The sequence below is a fragment of the Coccomyxa subellipsoidea genome (genome assembly GCF_000258705.1).
Source record: "Coccomyxa subellipsoidea C-169, whole genome shotgun sequence".
Lineage (NCBI taxonomy): Eukaryota > Viridiplantae > Chlorophyta > Trebouxiophyceae > Coccomyxaceae > Coccomyxa > Coccomyxa subellipsoidea.
Genome location: NW_005178038.1, coordinates 591,620 through 618,190, shown reverse-complemented (window position 1 = coordinate 618,190; position 26,571 = coordinate 591,620). Strand labels below are relative to the sequence as shown.

Below are 26,571 nucleotides of genomic sequence, written 5' to 3'. Positions count from 1 at the left end.
TGCAATCTGTGCCTCCACGGCCGGTCTTGTAATTTACGGGCTTTACACCAGTACCGCGCGCGGTACCATGATTACGGACTGCATGTGCTCTGTGACAAATTCTTGCTCACTCTTGGACACCTGAAAGTGGGGTGTGCGATCATCGATTGCAGAATCTTGGTCTGAATCGGTCATGAAGAAAGCGTTAGGCAGAAGCCTGATCCGTTGTCACTTGGTTATTACCTTCAGGTAGATCTGCAAGCTATATAAGTCCTTCACTTTGTGTGCTCAATCTGCGGGCAAGACCACCCGCCAGAATCATGTGAAGGGTTTGAGATCTGTAGGAAATCCTGATGTGCAGCTAAGGTTTCCCATGCTATTGGCAACTCAGCCTAGCAACAAAGGCTTTTAGACCGCCATGTGCTATGGCGAAACCAACCATATTCGATATTCAAGCGGGAGCCCTTGTTGACTTGCGCATAAGATACATTGTTAAATCGTGAAACACGTGCAAAGAGCTCGCATCTGGAGTTGGTTTGGGTTTTAGGCCACCATCCCAAATAGGCTGGATCTTCCAAAGTGAGCGGTGAACAACAGCAGCACCATATGATCGTCATGTTAAATTAAGATACAAATCATGAGTGCGCCGACTCTCTTTGCGGCCTTGGCTGCAAACCTGACCACGAATAGCAGTGCCCCTGCCCCAGGGCCTGCACCTGAAGACACAGAGGATGTAGTGGAACAGTACAGCTTCAACACAGGTACGCCACACTAGCATGGCTTCCATCGTCTTCTTTTGCATCAGGGACGATGCAATGCCATAATAGTAGATTTAATGCCACGACGAGCCCTGCTCTGTATGCCGGGCTCTGTGCATGCACTCTGGTTAAGTACAGTAGGGACGTCTAAATAATCGATTCAGGTGCAAGAACCCCTTAGCAACGGTTTAATAGTGTTTTGCTGCAGGGTTGATGGTGCTGCTCATGGTCTTGTGGAGTGCCATTGGCCATCAAATCGCCTCAAGGTCAGCCCTCGCCCCTGCTCATTGCCAGCCCTCAACATCTGTAGAAGTCTCCTTCTCAGCGTTGCGGATGCTCAGATGCTCGGTTGTGTGCGTGTGCCAATTTACCATAAGTTTTGACCGGTGTCCTGTCATGTGCAGGACGAAGTACCTGGGCGAGTGGAGTGCTGCATGCATCTTGGGCCTGCTGACTGGACTGGTCATCCTCATCATGCAGCGCTACATGTCTGCTGATGTCGTGCACCAGCTGCTCACATTCAACCCAGCAGACTTCTTCACGTGAGGCTCTCACATTCCTCTGACCCATCCGCATTCTGCATGGTGTACCAAGATGAGGTCCCTCTTGTCCTCTTCTGCATTCCCCATCATTTATGTCATCTACCAATCACATCAGGCCCTTTCTTCATAAAGGTGAAGGATCATCTTCACTGAGTGGTGCTGTGTGAAATACAAAGATTACCTGTCACAGGTACCTTCTCTCGCATCTTGTGGATTCCCCATTATCTGCCGATGTCTGCCATTCACATCAGGCCCCATATTCATAAGGTGAAGAATCACGTTCACTGAGTGGCGCTGTGTGTGGCATACAGGTATCTGCTCCCGCCAATCATCTTTTATGCGGGGCTGTCAGTAAAGAAGAAGCAGTTTTTCCGCAACTTTGCCACCATTGCCTCCTTTGGCATCTTTGGCACCTACATCGCGTTCGCACTCATCGCCCTGGTCCTGTACGGCCTGGCACAACTCCCCAACGTCCTGGACCTCTCGGTGAGTCATTTTGCCTTACTCCATATGTGTGGCATAAGCTGTTTATTTGCACTGTACACTGCTCAACTGTGCTGCCAGTGGAAGCTTGATCATGTCTTTTCATGCTTCCATCGGGCGGGCGTTGCTTTCAGCGCATGCATGGCACCTTCCTGGTGATCACACTGTATGTGGGAAGTCAGCGTGTTTGGCTGGTGTCTGCAGGACTCGCTGGCGCTAGGAGTAATCTTTGCGGCGACAGACAGCGTGGCGGTGCTGCAAGTGCTGCGGCCGGACCGCGCTCCGCTGCTGTACAGCCTGGTGTTTGGGGAGGGCGTCATCAATGATGCCACGGCCGTCGCCCTGCTGCGCGCTGTACAGGTGTGCCACCGTGCTCTTGCTGCAAAGGAGATGCCTTCTATCTGTTTGAGGCACTGAGCCAACCTGGCACGCGGAACCCACGCGGAACCCACAAGGTTCCAAACCGCATGTCTGCTGTGAAAATTCCAGACGAGGACTGTGCATGCATGTCAGCCCTCCAGTGGCCCTTTCCAACTTGGCTGCCTTCTGCAGAGCTGCTCGCTCTCATGATCTGCGATGATCATCAGGCAAGCATTGAAGCGCGCCTCACCCAATTCACAGGCCGATGCAAGCATGAGCTCTTCGAAATCAATTCTATTCACTTTGAGAACCGCTTTCCAGTGATCTGATTTACATGCTGCAGGAGCTGGGCACCAGCGAGAAGGATCTGCACGCCAGCTTGATCATCACAGTCCTCGTCAAGTTCCTGTACCTGTTTGTCGCCAGCATGTTCATGGGCCTAGTCTTCGGCCTCGGCACCTCGTTCCTCATGAAACGCTTCAAGTCCAACTCAGTGCCTCAGGTCCGCCCTCTCTTCTACTGTCGATCTTCATTTGATGTACCTTTGTTGTGCATCATCCATGGTTGCTTTCGACATGAAGTCTCTGCAATCATCCTTCCCAGGCCTCCTCTGCCATAATGTAAATTAGCAGCAGGGGTGATGCTATGCCTGCGCTAGCGTGGATGAGGCACAGTCTTGCAACGTATATTGCTTGGAGACACATGTAACCAAGGCATGTTTAAATACCTCCTGGTCTGTCTCACCAGCAGTGTTCTGACACTCTTGCACTTTTTGGGATGCACACAGGAGGTGGCCCTGATCGGCATGCTGGGCTACCTGTCCTATCTCTGCGGGGAGCTGGCGGGCCTGAGCGGCATAGTGACGCTGTTCTGCTGCGCGGTCGCCATCTCGCATTATGCGCTGCACAATATCAGCGCCCCGGCGCGCGTGACGCTCGTACGGTCTTGTCAGACGCTCAGCTATGTATCTGAGGGCGCCATCTTCATTTATGTAGGGATGGACACGCTCGATCCTCTCAAGTGGAAGGTGAGTGTGATAGACTGGCATCTCTAGGCTTGCTGAGTTCATGAGATAGGCCATGGTCTTGTCGTCTTTGTTCCGGTGATGAGCGCCAGTGCTTCTGAGAATGTGCATATGCAAGCCTGGAATACATGTCTGTGATATAGCCTTGTGCGGGGGCTGCTGGGCTGTGACATCATGATGGGTGCACCGTACACTCGAATCTTCTTGCGCTTGTGTCAGCCTCCAAAGGTCCCCAAGCAATTGCTAGGTCCATGTGACTGGTTTCGGTGCTTCTGGAAACGGTATACAACAAGTGTCATGCAGCCCTTGGTGGCAACCTACCCTTGCTCTTGCCAAGCAGGGATAGTATTTGACCTAGCGAAGGTGGCATCAAGGCAGCATGTGTTTTGGGGGCATGTCTGCCTTTTGAGGAGGGGTGGAACAAAGCAGACATCTTCATGCATGGATGGGGCGCGCCTTACAGGTCTGTCCTGAGTGGTTGTGTGCTTGTTGGGCCGCAGAACACGTACTTTGGGGAGACGGTGTGGCTCTTCTGCGTGCTCCTGCTGCTCACCATGCTGGGCCGCGCGGCCTTCGTGTTCCCCTTCTCAATGCTGCACAACTGGTTCTCGCGCGAAGAGGAGCGCCTGACCTTCAATGAGATGATCGTCATTTGGTGCGGCGCCCAGCTTGCTGCAGACTGCATTTCCCTTCAAACCTGAGCGCACCTCTGCGAAGTTGTTCAACTTGTCTATACAGGCGTGCATAGAAGTGTCACTTTGCAACCTATCACACTGCCCTCCCTTCGCTTGAAGCCTGCAACAGATTTGCGAGCCCATATGGTCTGGCATCTCTGCCTGGAATTTAGTAAGCAGGCAGACAGCCCAACTATCAACTCTTTATTGTCTTGGACAATTCTCTTGGAGCTGCTGTTCAATACAATCTTGTTGGGTGGGGAGAGATCCATAATGCTCCTAAGGGAGCATTGCAAACCAGTGAGCACCTCTGCGGATATCCAGGAGAAATGGCAGCATGCTCAGGCACACAGCTGCCAGCCCTGAGTGTGAGCGCAACGGCTGGCATTTGGCTGATTGGTCTGATCACCCACAAGAGCTCGTCGTTGGCAGAGAATTCTTAAGAGGTCAAAGCAGCTGCTGCTAGCGTCGAGAAAGAAAATTTGCCGTAGAACAAACAGTACCATGTTTGCATGATATGGGGTGTGATGGGTGCAAGGGTGTGTCGCGCAGGTGGGCGGGGTTGATCAGGGGGGCGGTGTCAGTGGCGCTGGTGTATTACTACTTTGACCCCAAGGGCCAGTCAGAGGACTCGCACCGCGCAACGCTCATCGCCACGACACTGGTAGTTGTCATGTTCAGCATCACGGTCTTTGGCGCCGTCACAAAGCCCCTCTTGGACCTGACTCTCCGTGGCAGCAGAGGTGCTCCTCCCTCTGCTGTATCTCTTGAAGCGTGCTGCGCATCCCTGGCCCGTCTCCTGCCTCAGATGAAGGCCATACTCTTCTCGTTGTGATCTTATCGCTAAGAATGTCTCGATTTCACATAAGCCTGCCTTCTTATATACATACGCCAAAATCAAGTGGAATTGATCAAGTGGATTAGCTTCTTTGCCACGCCCTTCCTGTGTAGTGTTGCAAATGAAAGTATCGTGCAGCATGCAGAATATTCTTTTGCCCTGCTCAGCAGAGCGCTTGACGGCATGTTTTTAATTTATTGGCAATTATATGAAGGTGGCCTGACGGTGGAAGGGAACGCCTCCAACTTGGCGGAGCTCATCCCCCATCACAACCACTCCAGCCTGGACGGGCTAAATCCAGTGGATGTCATGCGGCCCAGCAATGACAAGTGCGCGCCCTGTTTCCCGTGTAGAACCACCCTGTTTCAACGTCCAGACAGACATGAGAATCTTGTGGAAGGCAAAACTTCTGTTTTGTTCACAGAGGCTTGCTGCCTTGATAAGAGACGTGATGTATGTTGCTGTCAGTTGTAAATGCTGCTTTTTGAAAGGGGATGCCCTTTTTGCTGCACGTGTTCTAGGCAGGCTGTCACTCATGCTGCCATCTTGCTAGCATGGCAAAATGCTCCGACCTGCTCTGTCGGACCCCGCACCCAAATTCCTGCGGTTCCCTCTTCTACCTGTGGATGTGCAGCGTCATGTAGGTTTGCAAGCAATTCCCTTGGTACATCTGGGCACCGTGGGGTTATGCGGCGCCAGAATAGGGTTGCATTTAATCCCCCTTTGACCTTGTCTGGTGCAGGGGCCCTGCATATGCGGCGGTGGGAGTGGCGCAGGAAACGGTGTTCCCCGTCGAGGGCAGCGGCCTGCGCCGCAGCGCGTGGGCGTCCTCCTACGACTCACTGCCCTCCAGCGCTGCCCTGGACGACGGGCTGGACCCCGAGCCTGCTCCGCTGGACAGGTGAGTTTTTTTATCTCCCATCTATGTGACCACATTGAGCATCTCCGTGGCGTGTAGTCGCCCCTGCGTGTCTGGTTTTCCACGTCAATCCCTGAAAGCCACTGCTTGTGTGTGCATTTTGTCATACAAGTCATCTGACCAGAATGGCCAGATCTCGGCTAGGGTGAGCCACACTGATGGGAAGCTTGGTGCTCAAGCCTGCATGCACCAGCACACAAGTTTTGCTCGCTGAGATGGGCGTCCCTGGTTGCAACACCCCTCACCTTGTCACTATGTGGCAAGATTCCCGCATTGCATTGCCACTGTGCAGTGCTGGGCAGAAGCATCAAAGCAGACAAACGGAGTAGCCAGCTGAGGTGGCTGCTCACCCTGTAGGCAGTTTGCTGGCCCCGGGAGAGGCTGTCCCAGACTTGCTGGGTGGCAAGTACGCTCTCAATCCTTGGGGTGCCAGGCTCCCAGGGCTGCAAAGGCGCTGCACAGATGGGGAGTTGTATGTCTGGCAGGCACCCACCTGACAAATGCACATCTGACGAGGATATGCGGCGTTGGCAGGAACCACCGGACGGATAGCGGCAGCGGCGGGGTGAGCGACTTCCGGCCGCCGCCGCTGACGCCGTCCAAGGCGCCCTGGCCGGACGCGGGGGCCGGGCCGAAGGATGCGGTAGGGCACAAGAGGGTGTCTCAGAACAGCGGCGCGAACACGCATGCGCGGGCCGGGGAGCCCGCGGGGTCGTCAGGGGGAATTGAAATGGTGGAGGGGAGCTATGCGAATGGCGCCGGGCTCAGCAGGTGTGCTCCTGTCTTAGTCTTACCTGTTCATTTGAAGACTGCATGCTCACAATAGAGTGCACAATGGTGTTGGAGAGCAGGCCTCTGTGTCCGTTGTTGTGGGCACTTTCAAAACTCCTTGTCCATCAAGATCGGGTCTAGGGTACGAGGTTGGTTGCAGACCGGGTATTTAACACGGGAATCTACTCATTTTTGCAGGTCCGCAAACCCCTTCGGCTTTGACAGCTTTGGGCGGCAGATCACGGGCGGTCCGCAGCGCCCCCGGCCGCCCCTGCCGCACAACGGCCACCCGCAGCGGCCTACGGTGAATTTTCTCACCCCTTTGCACTGTCTTGTGTCTCCCAAGCAATCCTAAATCAGGTATAGAGGCTGGCAATCTGTAGTAAAGAGTGCTAGCTAGCCCTATGCGTCTTAGCACTGAGCAAGTGCACGGTATAGCGCACTGTTGAGACCAAGGCTGCCTAAAGCATGCAGACTGCGGACGAGATGCAGCACCTCCCTTTAACATTTGCTGCTCATGCAGTATTCTTAAACAATGGGGTGACAAGAGGGGCCCCCATCTCTCCTAAAAGTGTTCGTGCCTTTGTATTTAGGGATTCTGCCAGGCCAAAACAGCTGGCAAAACAATTTTTGCCGTTTTGCCAATGTACTAAGAAAAGACCCTTGAAAGTTTTGCCACGCACCCTGAGTATTGACGTGGCTGGGTAGCCGACTGTGCAGTCACATCGGCTGCAGGGGCCACCAAAGTGCTCAGCAGGAATGCATGCAGTGCTGACATGGCTGGAAACTCGGCTGAGCAGTTCCATCGGCTGCAGGGGCCGCCAAAGTGCTCAGCATTCCTGCCGGCATGCAGTGCTGACATGGCTGGAAACTCGGCTGAGCAGTCCCATCGGCTGCAGGGGCCGCCAAGGTGGCAGGGAAGCGGGGAGGTGCCACGGCAGCCGCCGCAGCCGCCAACGGCCGCGCTGCTGGGGGATGCAGCGGAGTGGAAGGGCGCGCCCAATGGCGCCTCTAGCGGCAGCAGCACTCCTGTCAGCAGGGCCCGCGCCAACTCTAGCTCCCGCGGCGGCCCTGCCTCACAGACTGGCAGGTGTGGATGTGTTCCTGCCGACGGAGAGGGCAAATATGTTCCTTGCATATCAGCCTCCTGTCTCATAAAGTGGGCACGATGATGCATTATACTGGTGAGGCTTCAAAGTTTAGGCTGAATGTCTTGCAGCATGCTGGACTTCCGCACTACAAGAGAGCAGCTTCCCTCATGAAGCTGACAGGCCTCGAAAGCAACCAATCTGCATTTCAATTTAATCTTGCATGCTGCCAGCAAATGACACTTACAAAGTCCTTCGTACATCTCCCCTGCCGCTTGTCTGCAGACGCCCCTTGCCTCTGCCAGCAACAGCGTGTGATACCAATGATAAATTCCCCTGCAGGGCGGCGCAGACCCCCTTTGGCTGGCAGGCGGCACAGGGCAGCGCGGACGCGCAGCAGCACCCGGACAATGGCCCCGGGGAGTCAACGCCGTCGGCTGCGTTTGGGTGGACCGGATTGGACGAGCGCACGAGCTCCGGCCATCGCCCGGCCGGCCGCATCAACCGCTGGTGGACCACCTTCGACGCCGCCTACATGCAGCCGGTGTTCGGGGGTCCCCCCGGCCGCTCCGGCGGCGGCGGCGGCGGCGGCGGGGGGTCCGATGCCGACCCCCTCCTTCCCATCAGGGCCGTGCCGCGCGCGGATGAGCGCGATCTTGTCTGAGGCCGTGCCCTTATTGGGCGGCAGCTTGTAGAAGCATCGGCTGCATGAAGAAGGGGACTGCTGTAAATATACGTGCGCCATTTATGTGCAACTGCCGTTCCCACAAACCGATGATCCCACAATGAACGAGGGTTCTCTCTGGTCTACAATGGCTGTCAGGCGCACGAACAAGAAGGACGTGTAGGATGTCAGAACTCCCACAACGGTTGCGCAGTCCTTGGTCTCTTCTGGACCTGCCTTGCTGCGGTTGCTCTCGATGGCTGTCATCATCTGCAATGCGAGGGTCAAATCATCAGGCAGAGGTTGGCAACCCATGGCTCAATGCAACAAAGCCACATCATGCCTGCGCAAGCACACTTCAAAGTCGCTCGTAGGGCGCCCTTTCAACCCATATGTGAATGCACAACATGCACTGCCCCTAGAGATGGCCTGTCAGACAGACTTACCTCCGCCACCAGCTGGTAGAGGCCTTTGATGATGGTTTCACAACTTTACCTGCTAAAGCAGCTGGTAGATACCAATCGCCATATTTTCATAGGCGATGATGTGCACGACAGCCGTCAGCCGCCGCGGAGCGCCATCCCTCAGCATCATGTCCACGTGGCCGCCCAAGTGCGCGCCGCTCAGGTCGCACTCAAACATTGTGAACAGCAGCCTAAGCAGCGCGCGGGTCGTACATGTAGAATCCGGGCACGCCTGTAAATGACCTCATTTAGTGCCACGTCTTCGTGCTGTAGGCCGATGGATTGGTTCATTAGCCATAACATGCATTTCTTACACACGTAGTGAGCTATGACGTTATATTCAGAGCATATCTGCGGGTCTCAAGACTTGCACTTTGCTTGAGCCCTGTTTGATCCTTCTGGTTACATTTTGTCGCTCACCTTCCGCCTCCTGCCGTGCTCCTTCTGCAGCGCTGCATTCTGTGTCGGACCCGCTCTCAGCACCCTTATCCGCAGAGCCCAAAACTCTCTCAAACAGCCCTTCAACCGCAGCGAGGTCTGCGAGGTCTGCGGCTGTGGCTTCTGCGCCCGTGGCGGCAGTGACTGCATCCAACTCGTTCGGCAGCCCTGCCCTGTCAATTGAGGACCAAGCTGCCCCCGGCGGCCCTCAAGAGGGGCTTCAGCAGCGCGTAGACATGTAAATACAAGCCTTGCTTGTCGCCACCAGGGCGCAATCAATGCAGAGCCTCGGCCCGTTCTTCCATGCACTGTGTCAGGATGGCCAAGAGGGCGTCCTCAGGCATGTTTGCAGCGCGCAGTGTGGCCGGTGGGCGGGGTTTGGGGAGGAAGAGCGGAAAGATCTTCTCAAGTTTCTTCATGTGGGGCTCCAGGCAGGGTCATTTGGCCAGGAGTGTCAGGCTGGCAGCTGCTGCGTATGGCTCGCCACGCCACTCGTCGCCACGCCAGTCTCGGTACGCGCGTGCCAGGTTCAAGATGCGTGCCATGGCGTCTGCCTGTGTTGCGGGGTCCTTCACCGCCCTTAGCAAGCTGTCTGCCCGGTGAGCTGACATTTGGAGGTGAGTAGGTCGAGGCAAGGGCCTGCGGAGGAAAAGATGAAGTCCTGGAAGTGCGGCCTACAGGGCAGAGCAGATCCGAGCCAAACACAGGACACGGCACAGGTTCGCAATCATAAGATATCTTGCTTTAAGCTAAGGTAACGTCCGTCACATTTTAGGCAGCGATGCTGGTAGTGCTCAAAGGAACCGTACCTTGCGCCTGTCGAATTTTTGCCAATTCACGAAGTCTACTTTAGCCCTGCACCCTCCTTGCGAACAGGTCTCGAGGAGTGCTGGCAGGAAAGAAGAAAGAAACTGGAGTTTCAGGCGTTTAAATGTTTGTCGTTCGTTTATCTTCCAAACTTGTCCTGTACTGCGCCAGTCGCACACAAATCCAAAATCAACTGATATTCCAGAGTATGTGCTGAGGTTTTAGAAAGTCCTACTTGGTTGCGATTGAGACACATTAAATTTTGCGTGCTGCCTGCATTCTGGCAGGGTGCATGGGCCGAGAGTGCCCCCCGCCAGGGAGGACCGATTTTACCAACCTTGGAGTACGAGGGAGGGACACCTTGGCATCTGTCCTTAGCCAGATCCTCCACTCCCGATCACCTTCAAAGTCTTTTCATCAGTCTCGCAGACCTCTTTTGGTGGTCTGGGCGCATGCGAGGCACGAATTGTGCCAATCTGACCCAGCTGCCCGGCTCAAAGAAGAAGGCTGGTTCCAGATGACAGCGTACCACTCTGGAATGGCCGCTGCTCGGCGCTCGCCCGTACATCTGCCTTGGATGTCGCTGCACTTGATGCTTGCGGCTCTCTTGCTCCTTGCACAGGCCGACGCACATCAGATGAACCAGGCTGCCAAGCTTAACCGGCGCCTGATGCAAGGTGACGCTAATAGATCCTTACAGGGATCTTCATGAGCACTCCCTTGTACCAGTCAGGATGTCTCATGTTTTGAGCAAGAGCTCTGCTACTCATCGAGCTTGACTTGTGGCTTTGAGCTGTGCGGAACAGCTGCTTTCTGTCAAGGCTCACTCGGTCAGGCTTGATGTATCTCAATAAAACAAAGCAGTTAAAAAAATCGACAAAGTACGAAAGCATCTCCTTCCAACTCCCTTTGTAAGTGCCAGGCAGCAGATGGTCACAGGCTCAGCAGCATGGCATCCGTGCCTTGTGCACCATTTAATATGGAATTGGTAGTACATGGTGATTCTTGTTGATGTGATGTCAATTCTTATTTCACTCAGGCTAATATCAGACATTTTTGCTTGCTGCAGATTTTGCCCCGATCCCAGCCCCTGCTGGAGCGCCCCTGCCTGAGGCCCCACCCATCACCCTGGGCACCATCCCCATCATCACAACCCCAGTCTTCATCGCGCCAGGTGAGGCACAGCGCTGGCTCTAATTCTAGAGCAGCTCTGGCTGCTGCACAATTTTCGTTGAAAAGGTGCATATGAGCATGACAACCTGCTGCACCGTGGTGCTGTGCTTGGTGCATGCAGCCTGACATGCAAGCGCCGCAGACAAAAACATTATCGCATTTCAGTACGGCCCTGTCTCTCGCAGAGGTTGTTGAAGTTGGCAGCCTGTCTGTCAGTGTCCCCCCGGGTCCTTGCTTGGAAAGGTCACATGACTTGGGGCAAGAGGCATGGGTTTTGTTATCCACGCCGTTTCAACCGTCAGCGCCTGCTGAGACCGCTTTCAGATGACCGCTGTCTGTGCGGCCACTGCCTGCTCGGCTTCTGCTTGCATCTTGTCTCTGTCAGATGTAACTCCAAGAGATCCAGCCTAACTAAGCTTGTGGCAATGACGAGTATGCATGGTGCGCATGCAGCTGCGGTGGAGCCCATTCTGCCGGCCGTGGCCTTTGCCCCGGCGCCCATCCCCACCCCTGAGCTCCTGCCTGCGCCGCTGCCGGCACCGGTGCCCGCGCCAATCGAGCCTGGGCTGCCCATCCCCGCAGAGCCCCTGCCCCTGCCAGGTGTGACATGCACAGTGCTGCAAGTGAAGGAGACTTGATATCAACTGTTTCGCAATGCAGCCAGTGCGAGGTCCTTTTTGCTACTCTGATTGGGGACAATATTGTTGACATGGCCGGTTCTGTGTGGTAGGATGCCGCTCTTTGAGTTAAACAAGATAGATAAGTTCATGCTAGAGGATGTTGCTGCTCTGAAAGGCAACGCCGGCAGCATGCAGTTCATGATACCGGCTTTGAACTGCTGCCTTGCACTGAGCAATTTCAACCTCACTCAACCTGTCAGGTAATCTGCTGAGTTCAACATAGGTGACTCACTTGCTGAATACATAATTTCCTCGTAGAATTCTCATTTGCTGAACACATTATCCTCTTGTTATTCCTCTCAGAAATCGTGCCCAGCCCACAGCTGGCGCCCGTTGTGTTGGCCGCCTCGGGACCCCCCACTGCCCCGGCCCCCCCGCCACCGCCGCCGCCCCCTCCGCCGCCGCCACCACCGCCGCCGCCACCGCCGCCGTCCAGCCGAAGGTGAAAAACTCGGCCGACGCTGGGGAAATATCTGAGGGTCTGGGGCAACCCTAGCCCCAGACAGAACACTGCTGCCCATGAGAGGCAGAGAGGAATGCAGAAGTGGCACATAATGTATCGACATCCCAGCACACATCATGATATTTGGAGGAGTATTGGTGAGAAAAGCGTTCTTAAGGGTTCAATACTGTGCGCCCATGTATGGATATTGAAATAACAGCACTGTATGCAGCTTTGTTGGGTGATCTGTGGTGCTCTGAGCGGTTGGGCCCCTTTGCTGATGTGCAATGGACTTGCAGCTATCAGGCACGCAGACTCTAAGGTTATGAATCAGGAGGGATATATATAGTCTAGTATACAGAAAGTAGGAGTCACTGACGTCACTGATGAGTAGCTTAGATCAGCAGGACATTCATATTAGGGTGCAGCATCGTACAGACATCCCTTTGTATTGAAGCAGTCTCCTCTCTCTTGAAGGGGAAGTTGCTAGCCGGCTGGCTGTATGCTTCTGTTGATGAGTAGTGTATGCGAGGAAGGAAGACTGCTCCATGCAAGCCTGCCCTATATATTACTGCATGCGGAGAGCATTGCTTGCAGCTGGAGTCCTGATGTAACTTAAGTGGGCAGAGTGTAGATATCTCATGCTATTCCCAGCTCACTTGTGATGCCTGTGCATCTGCTTATAGTTGTGTGGAGACACCTCAAATACAGGTACTGCTTGTTCAGTCAGCCGGAAGCAACTCTGCAGAAGATAATTGGACCACCCACGACTTAGAGTGTCTTTGTGTGGACACTGCGAGAAGGCAGAACAGCCCCGTAGCACCTGGTTGATACCATGTCAGCGAGCAAGGATACAGTGCTACAAGACTATTCATGTGTACATAGATCTGCAGAGCAGTGTTGGGGTGGGGAGTGTGCATTGCAGCAGCAGATGGAGATTTGGTGTCTGCTCATAGTTGGTGGCTGGTTGTCTGATGCGCGCCTTAAAATTTCAAGAGGGTCCGGTGCAATATAGAAGCAAGTAGTGCCCTGCATGTTGTTTGCCTGTATGCGTGTAAGTGTATAATGGGTATTTGCCCTGCTCTTGTTTACTAATGAGAGGCATTCAGCGCACAGATTCACACAGTACTGACTAGGACTCTGCATGCGGGGTTAGGCGGTCATTGTTGGGTGGATTCAGTGGATTCCTGGATGGCAAGGCCTCACAGAGAAGGACAATCCTGCAAGGACTTGTACCGGTGACTCAAGTCCCTGCCGCCTCTCTCGAGGCAGCTCTGACTGAGCCCATAGCCCCAAGTCCTGCGCCAGGTGGGAGGCATAACTCCTCAGCTGCTCCCTGACTAATCCATGGAAACCCCCTTCACACCCAAGCCCAGCTCTGACGGCAGCATACACACTTGCCGAGACATGCTCTTCACAAGCACTGACAAACACAGACTTGTCCTGAGGCTGCATTGGTCAAAGTCCTGTCCCCAGCGACATGCTGGGAACTGCTGGGAACAGATCACCCACAGAACGCATCGGGCCTTCAAAAGGAAGTTGCCCATGTGCGATGATCTTCCCAATCCTGTCTTATCACCGTCGCAAGACAATGCATGCGCACTCGGATTGCTAACATTTGTGGAGGTGAACGTGTCAGTTACCAAGATACTTGAGGTTCTGTGTTTGCAGTGATTTCATCACCGAGCAGTCCGCTCATCACCACGCAGAGTCCCAGCTCGCCACCCCCTAATCCACCCCCATCCCCGCCACCCCCTACTCCACCCCCAAAACAGCCACCCCCTAGTCCACCCCCGCCGGCGACTCAGCTCGCCAGCACCGCAGACCAGGTGACCTGATCCTTAGTAAGTGTTGATACGTCCCCTTTGTTGTGTCGACTAATTGGCCACTGCTGTGTTGTCGGTACTGAGCAGGTTGTGCTGTGCAGTTCTTGAGAGGACCTGCATCAGCGCCGCCTGTAACAGCACCGCCACCGGTAAAGGTGACAGATTCTAATCCGGCCTTGGCCTGACATTCCAGCGGCTGAATGTAATGAAGTGCGTCCTTGCAAGGCAGCCCTCGTTCTACGGATGGCGCCTGCTCCTATCTAACATGTCAGTGCATCTGAAGCCTAACACAATCATGTAAGCCAATGCGGACTTGTATACAGGCACCTCCCCCCCCGCCGCCACCTCCACCGCTGGCGCCTCCCCCCCACAGCCCACCGCCTTCACCGCCCGGTAGCCCAAGCCCCCCGCCCTTCGTGCCAAAGTCCCCAAGTCCCCCACCCGCGGCCTCCCCACCACCGCCCAGAAGCCCGAGCCCACCGCCTGTTGTGCAGAAATCTCCCAGTCCCCCGCCTTTTGTGGCGCGGTCCCCTAGTCCCCCACCGTTGGCCTCCCCACCGCCACCGCCACCGCCACCCCCAACAAGCCCACGGCCGGCGCCTGTTCAGGCGCGGTCCCCCAGCCCGGTCCCCCCGGCGGCCTCCCCGCCGCCACCGCCACCCCCCGTAAGCCCGAGCCCCCCGCCGGCTGCTGCGGCCAGTCCTGTGCCTGTGCCCTCTCCGCCGCTGCCCAGTCCCAGCCCGCTGCAGGGTCAGGCTGTGGCCTCCCCCACTCCAGTCAGCCCACCTCCACCACCGCCGGTGACTGTGCTCACCACAAGTGTGGCCCCGCCTGCTGTCGCACCCAATGCGGCAAGTCCCCCTCTCTCGCTGTGCAAACCAAAATTCTGCCTTGCGTGTTTGCTCGCTTCTGGCCTAATAAGTGCTGCATGAATGTAATGTTTGGCCCAAGTTCACCAGATTTAATTAGTAGATGCACACACGTAGATGTCTCCATCATTCGATTAAAATTTAGGTGGCTGGGTAGCAGCCAAGGGTCTTGAGCAGAAAAGGAACCAGTCAAAGAGCTTGAGCATGCGTATGATGGGACATGTTGTGCGATTACAGGCCATTGTGCAGACACCAGAAGGACCGGTAGATGTCTCGGCAGCACTGCAAGCGGCGGCGGCAGCAGGGCCAAACTCTTCACCAATAATCCTCTTTGTTCAGGTGAGTCCTACTGGTCAGATTTGCTGCAGCTGCAGCCTCCAATGTTGCTGACTCTCTTGCATCTCATGTCGCACTAGTGCTTGATTCAGGCACCTGCTGCCCTTGCCACGTGCAGGGCAATAACAATGGCACCTGATTCCTGGAAAGCACCTGGCTGCAGGGCAGTGGCTGCAGGTCAGCCCCTGCCTTATTTTGCGCAGCCACTTCTGCTTCCCCACCCACCACCCACTAGGAGTGCCTCTGCTGCGTCCAGAACAGCAGCATTCTAGATGTATTTACCACCAATGTGCATAAAGCCCCGGCTGGCGGGAAGGGAGGGTAAATACTGAGCGCCGAGCCCAGGGGTGACCGGGGCTTGCAAGTCTAACAAGATGTAGGACATGTGGTATTCTTTGCCTGCAGCTTGTCTGCAGACGCACCTCGCCTCCTGGCAGGAACAGTGTCTATTAAGTGTAGCGAAATAGTGACAATTTTGCCTGAAGAGGGTGTGGCTCGCAGGGTCAATCGCCTCCAATTCGCCTGAATGCACCCCAGGCGCAGCCGCCCCCGCCCCAGAGTCCCCCCAATTCACCACCGCCGCCCCCCATCTCACCCTCTCCGCCCCCATATTCACCCCCGCCGACGCCGGCTGTGCCGCCGCCGTCTCCAATTGTCCAGTCGGCTCCAGTTATTCAGCCGTCTCCTTCTCCAAGGCCCGTGACGGCTCCTTTCTTCCCTTTCTTCTTTGGGTAGGTGTGGTGGCTGAGCATCCTGCGCTATTGGTGAGGAGTCATGAGGTGTGAGATGGAGCGTTTCGTTGTAACCAGAGCAGCAGAAAGTGTTAGTCTGCATACTTATTTTAATTGTTGATGTCCTGGAGATGATTGTCAGCCTAGGATGAAAATGGGGTATTGTGGTTTTTTGTTTGCACAATATTTCAATCAGTCTGCGACCATTCTTGAGCTGTTTTGACCAGATGATTTTGTGTGACTTGAGGGGGGAAGGTGATGTGCTTGGGCACTTGCATGCAAGCTGTGCAGCAATGAAACTTGCTTGTATGCTGTTTGTAGGCGTCTTTTATTTGACAAGAGTTGATGTTGATACTTTGATGAGGCATACCCATAACGTATAGCAGTGAAAAGGATCCAGTGGAACTTCTTGACAGGCTCGAGCCTGTAGCCAGTATTGCTGGTACAATAGACCAAGCATGGAACACCCACACGAATGAATGGTGTAGGTCATGAAGACTGCATCCAGATTGTGTCTAAGTGCACCTTCCTTTTCTTCGAGGGAAGGATGGGATTGGGAGGCAGGTAGGAAAGTTGTGGAAGCTGCCAGCAGGCCTATTTTGGCTCTAATCCAGGCATTTCTTGGAATGAAGCTGCAGAAAAATGCGCATCCCACGATGAAATGAATACAACCTCACTTGCTTCAGTTCAGTGTGGATCGTTACTGAAACTGATATAATAGAGCAACGATGGGTGGGTGGGATTGTAACGGCTCGATAAAACTCTAGATATTGCTTGCACGATCGCCAAGATATGAATGGAGTAAGAATTATTGCGAATCATCTCTGACCTTTGCAAAGGGTGCAAGGAGATGCAAAGGCAGGCGTTGTGCCCTCAGCTGGTTTGCCCTGGTCGTTCGCACGTGGTGGGACACGTGGGAAGCTGCACAGTCAAATGCCGCAGCTGCCTCAGGCAATGCCGACATGGGCAATGCCTGCTTTTCTTGATATTCCCGTAACTGGCAGAAATTTCTGCTCTACAGAAATTGTCCTGTCTGTTCTAGGAGCATGTTCTTTGCCCTCGGTCTCCTTAGATTCCGAGAAGGATAGGAGTTGATCTTCGGAATTCGCCTGGTTTAAGTCGTGGCAGATCAGATGAGCTCAGGTACTGTCTCTAAAGCTCTAATTTGCACGATTTACTGTCCTGCATCTTCGTCTCAACATAGATCCGATTCGTATGCTTCCTCTCAATATTAAACATTTTCACAAAGTCGTGCTCTTTTTCAGAGGCTGTTGACAGGTTCACGCACTGAAGCTAATGTAAGGAGCTATGCTCGAGAGCTCTAACAGGTAGTTCTCCTGATTGTTGCTACACACCATTCGCTTGTGCCTAACACTACTGAAGTCCGATGAATTGCCATGTCATGAAGGGTTCAAGAGCTTTACAGATGAAACGACTCCTTCTCTTTGAAACACAAGGGAGGAAACTCTTTTTCATCATGCTGAGAGCAACACTGCGCTGGCCAATGTTAAAAAGTCAGTGTATTGTGCTAGCTGAATCACTGGGATGCTGTATTGCTGGCTCAGGTGCAAATGGATGGGGCCAAAGCAGACCTGAAGCATGTAGAGGAGAGTATCGAAGCGAACGAGCAAGAGCGCCGAGAAGCAGCAAGGGTTAAGGAGCCGCCTGAACTCATTGCTGCTATTGACAAGGAGATTGATTGGCTGGTCCACAAGAAGAGTGAGCTGCGGAGCTTTCTTCATCTAGTCTGCATCTTTGCCTATGTGTATAACTTTCAAAGCCTTGTTTTGCAGCAGGGATGTTCAAGCTAAGGTGAAGAGCCTCAGCTTATACTCTCACATCAATGTCGATGAGAAGTGTGTGTTCCCTCTCCACTTGTCAGCTTCACAAACTCTCCTCCTTTCGCAGGCTGTTCCTAATTGAAGCCGTGGCAAGGAGTTCCTTTCAAGAAATTACACAGGTACTGTGCTCCTGATTGTGTGCTGCACACCAGTTGCCCTGTCTTGAACGATTCCAATGCAACCACCTCATCTTTGCATTAGTGCATGGTGCTTCGGAGGCGAGTCTATTTGGTCATAACAAGAGAGTGTAAGCAACCTGCGCCGACCACTTTGAAGTGACAGCAAACTGCGCAGTGTGCCAAAGGATGTACTGGAATGCTGTGCAGATGGCGCAGCAGCAGATAGACAGGCTTTGGTCGGAGGTGCAGCGTATTGAGCAGAAAATTGAGAAGCAGGAGGCAAAGATCGAAGTGGCCAGAACGGACGAGAAGCCCCAGAAGCTCATAGACAGCTACAAGGAGGAGTGGGCTCGGCTAGTCGCATTGGAGAAGGATTTGCGCCAGGAGCGGATGGCCTTGCAGACGCAGCTGATTACCCCAGCAGGTGAGGCCCTTGCTGGTCGCTCCCAGATGATGACTGGTGCAATGACCGGCTCTCAGATCTGCTTTAAAGTGCTGCCAAATGTTAGGGCAAACCCGTCATGCTTTGTGAGGGCTGGGCTGCGGTGTGCCTCTGCACCTCTGTCCAGTCACATGCGCCTTGCCTGCATTGGTCTCCTCTCTGCTGTGATCACAGCACCCGCTGGGGCTTTGATGCAGTCTGGCACGCACACTACGGGTCTATGCAACAGGTTGCCATAGGTGATTGAGATTTCTTGGGGCTTGCAGGCAGGAGGGTCGTAGAAAATCAGGCGTCCATCGGCAAAGATCATCGCCCCCTAGGTGCGGCTGCTTGTGTTGGATGCGAGCAAAGGATGGAACAGGCATGTTTGATGTGACTTAGTGTCTGATTGTATAGCATTCATGTCTGCAATCATTGCTAGTGGGTGCATTGTGCAATTGTTGCCCACTGTGGTCTCATCAAGCATGCACAGTTGACCAACTACGCCGTGTCTGGGAATGGGTTGTGCTCAATCCGGCACAAGGTGGTTGGATCAGTAAACTTGTGGTGTGATGCATGTGAAGGGAGGCGTCTTGTGGCAATTGGTGCCACCAAGCCAGACAGCAACTTCTATGTGGAGAGTGCCATGGTGGACAGCCTGGCCAATGACATGGCCACAGGCTTGGTCATGCTTTACAGAGGTCCTCGTCAAAGTGGGAAGACCACAGATGCATTGGCAGTATGCCGTCGGCTGCGCAAATTCAGCATCCAGGTACAGCACATGCTGGCTTTTTCTCATGTCTGCTCTCATGTCCTGCTTTCATGTCCTGCTGTGGCAGCATAATGTCTGCATCACATGGCAGCAAGGTGCGTATGCATCTCATTCCTGAGCTGCTGAGGTGCCTGTTTCCCTGTCAAGCATGCTGGAGGCTGCTTAATGGGCTGCTTGCGCAGGTCGCATACGTGGATCTCAGTGTTGCGGCAGCGAGTGCTTTTGACGAGGCGGTCACAGATGCGGAACCAATCTGGAGGGAGGTGCTGGAGGAATTTGGCATTGCCCGGATGCCTGGCAAGTCAAGCTACCGGAGCTTCAGGACATTTTTGAAGCGTCCCAAGGGCCCACGAGTGGCAGTGGTGTTTGATGAGTGTGATACTCTGCACCAGCTGCCCGTCGTCTTCAGTCGCTGGCTTTTGGGCGTGCGTTCATTGTCGCAAGAACGTTTTCCAGACAGCAGGTAAGGTTTTGCATGCGCGATAATCTGCCTGCCCAGCATGCGCTTGACATTTCTCAGCGCAGCATGATTTACTTGCTATCCGCAATGTGTTTTTGCAAAGATTGTCAATTCTGGAGGTGTGTCGTGTTTTTTGTGGTAGGCTGTGTGGCCAAATGCTGGTGGGCACGCTGCGCATGGACGAGGCCATCCCCAGTGCCCATGACGGCATCGCATGGCCCAAGCTCATAGTGGTGGGGACCCTAGTGCCTGATGCTGGTCTCAACCCTTGCCCTTCCACTGAACGACCTCTTTGGTGTGCCTCGGCCTCCCAAGACTCGTATAGCACCGATGCCTCATTTTAGTGCCAAAATGCGAATCTGTATCACCGCTTTGCACTGACTTCATGCGAGCCAGGTCAGCAAATGGCAGGGCTTACCAGGTGGGCGCATGCACTGCAGGGTGCGCAACAGTCCCCTTCTCGCTTCTCGCCCACCGAGGTCGGTGAGCTCTTCCGCCAGATAGTTGCCGCACGCAACAGGCGCCTCAGTGACTCCATTGAGGACTGGGCGTTCTTGCTGTGGAGCCACACAGAGGGCTGTAAGGGCCTCACGGGGATTTGTCTGGGAGAGGTATGTCCTGCTGGTGGGGCCAGATAGTTGCGAGACCCAGCAAGAGCGGCTGCTTCTGCCGCCCTAGTCATGCGCAGGGCGGTGCATATTGCTTGTTGTTAAGCACTTGAAGGAAGTGTGCTTTCTGTGAGGGCCGTTGAATGGGGCGCCAATGAGGACCTACTGGGCGTTGCGACAAGAGTTGTTCAAGAGATCTGCCATGCTGCTTGTGGACTCACAATGTCACTCGCTCCATCTTTGTTACTGCAGCTGGACGACGAGTTCTTCAGCACCATGTCTATCTGCAAGCTCTCAGAGTGGGAGAAGTCTCTGCATCACATTCTGGTCAAGCTCCTGACAAGAGGTACTACGACGGCATACGACCGCATGATGAGCGCTGTGGACACCTCTGATCCGACCATGCAGGCGATCATCGAGAACCTTATGTTAATTGGTGAGCCCTGCAAGCTATTGCAGCATTAGCGCACAGGCCGGGAGGCAAGAGATATCAAAGAAGGGCTTTGCACGCATTTGGGTCATAGCTTGCTGTCCTTTCTAGTGTGTTCATGTCCAATCTTAGGTGTAGATTTTCAACTATAGCACATCACTTGTGTGCACTGGAGGGAATCCTCGCTGCACTCTAGCTCCCGTTCATGGCACGTGCCACCTAGCCGTCCTGGCATCTGAAATTGGCAGTGTCCCCTAGGTCAATCTCAGATGTTGGCTTGCAGGGCGCCATGCAGTGCCTAGTCCTGACAGCCTCTGCAACGCCGAATATGAACTGCTGTGCGACGGGGTTGTCCGCCTCGCGGGTGTGGCGGGAGGTCACTACCTCGAGGCGTCCTCCCCCATGCTGGCTGCGGCTATGCTAAACGCCGCCCTCGATTTAGTTCAAGATTTGCCACAGCTACCGGCGCCGCCGGCAGAGTCCACCGCCCGGTACATTTGCCATCTCTTGTGGGCGCATTCATCATTCTACATGTGGCCAATAAATGGCTGCTTTCACAGTTGATCATCCATGCCCCTGGCTGCCCGACTTTTGGCTTTGAGCTTTGAAGCAAGGCTGAAATGTTGCACCGGTGGGAGTTTGCATTTTCTCATCGCAGCATTTGTGGGTAGGGTATTGGGGGAGTACCTTTTGGAGAATGCTTTGGGCCAGTTCCAGAGCAGCAGGCTACTGCAAGAGAACGTCCGAACATCTGATGGCCAGCAAGTGCTGGAGTGGGCATTGCAGCATGAGCTCAGCCGGGGCCTGCACCTCGTCCTTCGCAGCGCTGTGTTGTTCACCACCCTGGAGTTCAAGGATCTGAAGATGGCAGTGGAGGTACGCAACACAGCATACCACGCCCCAGCAGCCAGCAGCAGCAGCATGATTGACGGCGCGCCGGCTGAGAGCCAGAACAGCATGGGTGCTGGCATAGCGGAGTCAGCTCGCAACACTGGCCTGCCAAGTGTGTCGCGGGGCAGCAGCGCCAGCCAGTATGCAGGTGCAACAGAGGCTGATAGGTGCAGGCGGCTGCATTTGTATGTTGGCAATGGTCAGTACAGCACCAGCTATGAGCTCAGCTCCGCAGCCTCAGCTGCGGATCTCATGGAGCACGTCCAGCGCGGTGTCAAATACCGCGACCAGCACAACTATCAGGTGTTTGCTGTGAACCTGCAGCGCCCCAAGCGGCCGCCCAAGAATGCTTTGCCGCCTGTTGAGGCGCAGACTCAGGCAGAGCTAAAGGATGCGATGGGGAGTTTTGCGACCTGGCCAAAAGAGCGCTTTGACAAGGTGTGCAAAGCTTTCTGATGCACCTTGCTTTCCCAATGCAAGAAATACCAGCCATGTGCACCTCGATTATCACTACCGGAAATGCCCAGGTCTGGCAGTGGAAATCATCACATGGCCTTGTCTGCTTTGGCTGCTTGTCGTCGCATCTGTGGCTGTCATACTTCCATATGCAAGGCAACTTGCTTTGATGACATCATGACAACCAATTGGGCTTGCAATTAGGTGGACTGCTGAGGCATGTGGTGCTCAACAGGTGGTCTTTGTCAACGTGCTGCTGGAGCTGGAGCTGGGACGCGTCCTGCTGCAGTACGTGGACGAGCCAGACGTGGTGAAGGTGATTCAGCTCAGCGTGCCTCAGGGCCAAGTCCGGGTCACTCGGCCTGCAATGCAGTCTGTTGCGCGCCCCTCGCAGCCCAGAGCAGCTTCGCGTGCAGCTGGGCACCTTGCCCATTCAGCTTGTGAGGCTCGCCAGCAGCGCATGTGGCGGCCATGCCGGGGCTGGCCAGCACGCATTCTGAGCATGCGGTGGCAAGGCATGGCAACATGCGGCCATCCAGGCGGCTTGATGCGGCAGACCTTGGTGTGATTCGCATCGGTTTGGCTTATGGAGACTGTTGACGATGAGGGTGACTTGGCCATGAAGGGGTTGCTGGTATGGGCACTCACATGGCCCTTGAATGCCATAGTCTGCATAGCCGACCACAGGTGCAGCCTGCATCATCATAGACCCAAGTGCATTTCGTGTTGATTGAGATTTCAAAGCCAGGGAGACAAAAGGTGATCATATAGGCAGAAAACAAGACAGCTCATGACACGTACCTGCTGACTGCCTGCTAACACATCTGCTAACTGCCATGCCTTTGCTGAGATCCTAGTCAGGCTATGTGGGCAGTGATAGAGAGCATGCTTGCAAGCCGATTCACCGCCTTCTAGCCCTTTTGCTGCCAAGCAATCTTGCATGCAAGGTGCGGACAGAGTCAGCTGTCTGGCCGCACCGCATTGCGCCCGGTAGCTGAGCAGATAATGTTTGTGGACCTGAGCTGGGGCGGAAAGATGGGCGAGGTCACTTACCCCGCCTTTGTGAACAAGATTTTGACGCGTGTCATCAGCGACCCGGCAGGCCCGGCAGGCAAGCCCATAGAGCAGAAACACGATCTGGACTACCTGAAGCGCAGCTTGAACAGCTGCAGCCCGTTCCCGGCCACGAATTACAAGCTGATGTGATCTGCATGGCAGGAGCCATGCTTTGCCAGCCGTGCTATCATGATGCCAGCGCCAGGGTTTAGGTGTGTGGGGGTTCTAATTGCCACTGCACATTAAATGGCTGCTGCTGTTGTGTTCAGTGCATCAATTCTTAGAGACGTGTGCCCAGAGTCCTTGTTCCAGGATGGCTTAAGTGCCGCAGTGCTTGTAGCTGCCTGCAGGCCAATTTTGGCTACCATCCACTTTTTCTTGGAGTCAGTTTGTAGACAGATGTGGAGGGGACAACCGAATGATACATCCGGGGCTTCAACTCAAGTGCCTCGCCAACTGCAATAATTGTACGATAGCAAATTGAAGCTTTTTATTTGCAGTGCATTTGTGGGGATGTGGTAATTCGATGCGGCTTGTAATTGTTTACGCAGTCGCCTCGATACCTAGATGGAGCGACTTCAAATTCTTTCGAATCATCTGTGTCAGTTACGAGGTGTCGACAAAGATTCAAACGCAGAGGTTGTGGCTTCAGTAACCTCCTCACATCTGCCAGAAAAAGGCAATCCTGTCCTAATCGGCGGCATGGTGATGGACGTACAGGTCCGTGATCATTGCTTGCAACGTCAATTGTATCGTATATCTCTCTACATCCTTGCTTGCTTGCTTTGTTGAAAAGCCAAGGAGGACTTGATCCGAGGATTTGATGTCATGGATCTTCTGATGCTACCATTTCCTCGCAGGCAAAACCCAGCACCAATGCTGACGTCTATCGTGGTGGCTCTGTACCTGGAAAGGTCCAGCAGACTCCAGGGGGTGTGGCGCGCAACATCTGCGAGTGCCTTGCACGGCTGTGCAACTCTGACCCTCTGCCAGCATCAGCCAGGTCAGTATTAAAAAAGGCCTGCCTGCCTGCCTGCCTGAGAACCTTCATTGATTCATTCTGAGCTGCCGTCATGGAGAGGCGCATGCATGCCTGACAACAGAATGCTACAGGGTCAGTCTTGACAGGGAGTGACAATATTTTTGCAAATACAGGGCTCGATTGAAGCCTCTGCTGGTGAGCGTGCTGGGGCAAGACCAAGCGGGTGACATGCTGCTGAGTCACCTGCAGTCACTGGGCCTCCCGACGCATGCCATCCACAGAGTGCCAGGGGCTACCACCCCCTCAGTCAGCATCATCTTTGACAGAGGTGTGTCTCGTACCCATCTACGATGGAAATCAGATGTCTTTATACGTTCATAGACAGTCTCGTGTCTATGTGACAGAACAGTGGTGTCTCTTGCAGTGTGCAGTAAGGCTCAAAGCATATGTGCAAATTTGGTCGTGATTTGGTGACCTGGCGATGACAGGCGGTGAGGTGGCCGCCAGCGTGGCTGATGTGGGCGCGCTGGAGGAGCGCCTGCCAGCAGTGCTGCGTCAGCACACAGCGGATATTCAGTCAGCCCCTCTCGTCATGCTTGACGGCAATCTGTCACCCGATGCGCTCTTGGTATGCCCGGCCCCTTTTCACCCATCGCCTCACTCGTCCAATTAGCTCAATCAATTGCACCTGCTTGTGCAGCAATTCAATTGAATGCCATGTGCTCCTACTCATTTGGCTTGTCTCCTGGCGGCACTTTGCATGCTGGAAGGGATGAGTGGCTTTTTATCATGAGGGCTGGTCTTGAAGGGCGTCTGCCATGGATGGTTCCTTCCACCTTTAATCCAGTTGATAATAATCTCTGCACAAGCTGCTGCACTTTATAATATGCTCCATCTGCTTTTTTTCAGGACTGGAAAAATATATTCAATGCTAACAACAATACAACAACAAAATAATAACAATCCCATTTTGGTGCAGGATGCGGCACAGCTGGCGTCGGAAAAGGTCGTTCCTATTTGGTACGAACCGGTGTCGGCAGCAAAGGCCGTGCGCGCCACTTTAGCTCTGCACATGATGGACTACATCTCGCCCAATGCAAAGGAGCTCACGGCGATGGCAGAGGCTTTGATATCAGCACCAGCGCGGCAGCAGCGTTTTCAGTCGGGCGCAAATGACCCTCGGCAGAATTGGCCCACACTTGGCGCAAGCGGTACTATGGAGCGCAGCAGCTCTGATGGTGGCTCGGCACCTCCTTCCTTGAATTCCAGCGAGGCCTTGCCAGGCTCTATGCAAGAGGGAGCTCGCATGCAGACCAGAAACCAGCAAATGGGTAGCAGCACACATGGGTCAGTAGCTGAGCGCCTGCATGGGCCAGCCAGGCATAGCGGTAGCTTGTCAGGGATAAGAAACAGTACAGATACTGGTGCGGAGACTGCGGACAGCGGGGAGGATATACAATTAAAGCCAGGGTTCAGAGCAACATTGGTATCAGAAGCAGCCGGGAACGCCGTCGAACTGCTATCGCCGCAGCTGTGCACGGTACTGCATGCGGGAGTGGGATGCGTCGTGCTCACACTCGGCCACTTGGGCGCCGCGCTGTGCACGCTGAGGTCAGTGACCATACACTTTGCGTGCGCTGGCATAAGTGTGTAGACTTCTATTTATGTCTCTTTGGGCTTGCACTCTTCTGGCAGCAATATGCGCTTGTGAGAGTTGGACGCCAATAATGGTGCCTTCTGTGTCGCTCAAAAAAGGCACGTTGGTCCTGTTACTGATCTTATCAGCAATTGCAAGGCTTGACTTCTACTTTTGTTCCGTTTGCATTTGTGGCCGCAGCGGAGACGGGCGCTGGCTGGAGATTGGGTTCATGGCAGCGCCGCCTGCAAGGGTGGTCAACACGAGCGGAGCAGGGGATTGCCTCGTAGCTGGAGCGCTCTTCGGCCTCCTTCGCGGCTGCAGCCCCACTGAAGCACTCGCACACGGCATAGTATGTCACATTTCTTGTCCACTGCTGAGATTCTGTGCCATTTGCCGACCGTTGCCAACTTGTTCTTCCCAGCAGCACAATAACTCTGTTACTTGAGACCTCAGTAACACAGCAGAAGAAAGGATCTGTGACTGGGTCGCTTGTATTGGGGGCACTCCTACCGTACAGGCAGATTTATATTAAAAGCACGCTGCAATGGCCCACCAAGAGAATCTTGCATGCTTGTCATGCGTGAGAGATGACTTGGTGTTTGCTCTCCAAATTCGATGATGGCTGATGGGTGGTGGCGTGCAGGCTGTGGCGCATCAGGCAGTGCAGAGCACTGGGAGCGTGCCAAAGCACATTGATGCAGCGCAAGTGCAGCATTTGAGCCGGGCTGTACTGACATCATTGCGCCATTGGAGGCTTGCTGTACTACAGCATTTATAGAGTGAGAAGGGGCACTATGAAAGTGACACAGATGTATACAGCTTTTTTACTGCACATAATATTTCCCTTGGGGCCCTGGACTGCTGGTTTACTCCGTGCTCCTGCTCGATAGCGTCTCAAGAATTGTCAACAGTGAAATCAGCCGGTGAACATATCAAAGCAAATAATTGCACTGCCAGGGATTCACAGCTGGCTGTGAAATTGTCCGACTTAGTTATTCTTTGCCTATCACTATCATTTCACTCCCTTGAC

The 26,571-nt window shown here is 54.2% G+C and overlaps 4 protein-coding genes across 4 annotated transcripts; 3 read left to right on the top strand and 1 right to left on the bottom strand.

The window, feature by feature from the left end:
• Window positions 1–616: 616 nt before the first annotated feature.
• On the top strand, window positions 617–8,391 carry COCSUDRAFT_46826 (hypothetical protein; the record flags this gene model as incomplete). The annotated part of the gene is made up of 15 exons (XM_005648978.1): window positions 617–740; window positions 946–1,003; window positions 1,142–1,279; window positions 1,591–1,765; window positions 1,967–2,122; window positions 2,466–2,624; window positions 2,910–3,149; window positions 3,647–3,801; window positions 4,373–4,563; window positions 4,873–4,987; window positions 5,401–5,559; window positions 6,112–6,348; window positions 6,547–6,652; window positions 7,248–7,438; window positions 7,779–8,391. The coding sequence occupies 15 exons, from the start codon at window positions 617–619 to the stop codon at window positions 8,098–8,100; spliced, it is 2,526 nt and encodes an 841-aa protein (XP_005649035.1). The 3' UTR covers window positions 8,101–8,391.
• Window positions 8,392–8,598: 207 nt separating this feature from the next.
• Window positions 8,599–9,152, bottom strand: COCSUDRAFT_61920 (hypothetical protein; the record flags this gene model as incomplete). Its single annotated transcript, XM_005648977.1, has 2 exons — window positions 8,599–8,796; window positions 8,985–9,152. The coding sequence occupies 2 exons, from the start codon at window positions 9,150–9,152 to the stop codon at window positions 8,599–8,601; spliced, it is 366 nt and encodes a 121-aa protein (XP_005649034.1).
• A 168-nt stretch (window positions 9,153–9,320) lies between these two features.
• On the top strand, window positions 9,321–23,070 carry COCSUDRAFT_61919 (hypothetical protein; the record flags this gene model as incomplete). The annotated part of the gene is made up of 22 exons (XM_005648976.1): window positions 9,321–9,601; window positions 10,269–10,486; window positions 10,879–10,983; window positions 11,436–11,582; window positions 11,966–12,104; window positions 13,795–13,933; window positions 14,032–14,085; window positions 14,254–14,730; window positions 15,037–15,138; window positions 15,637–15,789; window positions 17,432–17,572; window positions 18,034–18,250; window positions 18,535–18,588; window positions 18,832–18,932; window positions 19,202–19,392; window positions 19,622–19,712; window positions 19,920–20,090; window positions 20,340–20,523; window positions 20,801–21,008; window positions 21,189–21,846; window positions 22,100–22,216; window positions 22,822–23,070. The coding sequence occupies 22 exons, from the start codon at window positions 9,321–9,323 to the stop codon at window positions 23,068–23,070; spliced, it is 4,197 nt and encodes a 1,398-aa protein (XP_005649033.1).
• A 552-nt stretch (window positions 23,071–23,622) lies between these two features.
• On the top strand, window positions 23,623–26,237 carry COCSUDRAFT_61918 (Ribokinase-like protein; the record flags this gene model as incomplete). Its single annotated transcript, XM_005648975.1, has 8 exons — window positions 23,623–23,640; window positions 23,781–23,923; window positions 24,076–24,230; window positions 24,391–24,530; window positions 24,882–25,113; window positions 25,396–25,513; window positions 25,740–25,894; window positions 26,185–26,237. 8 exons carry the CDS (start codon window positions 23,623–23,625, stop codon window positions 26,235–26,237), a joined length of 1,014 nt encoding a protein of 337 aa, XP_005649032.1.
• Between the last annotated feature and the right edge of the window lie 334 nt (window positions 26,238–26,571).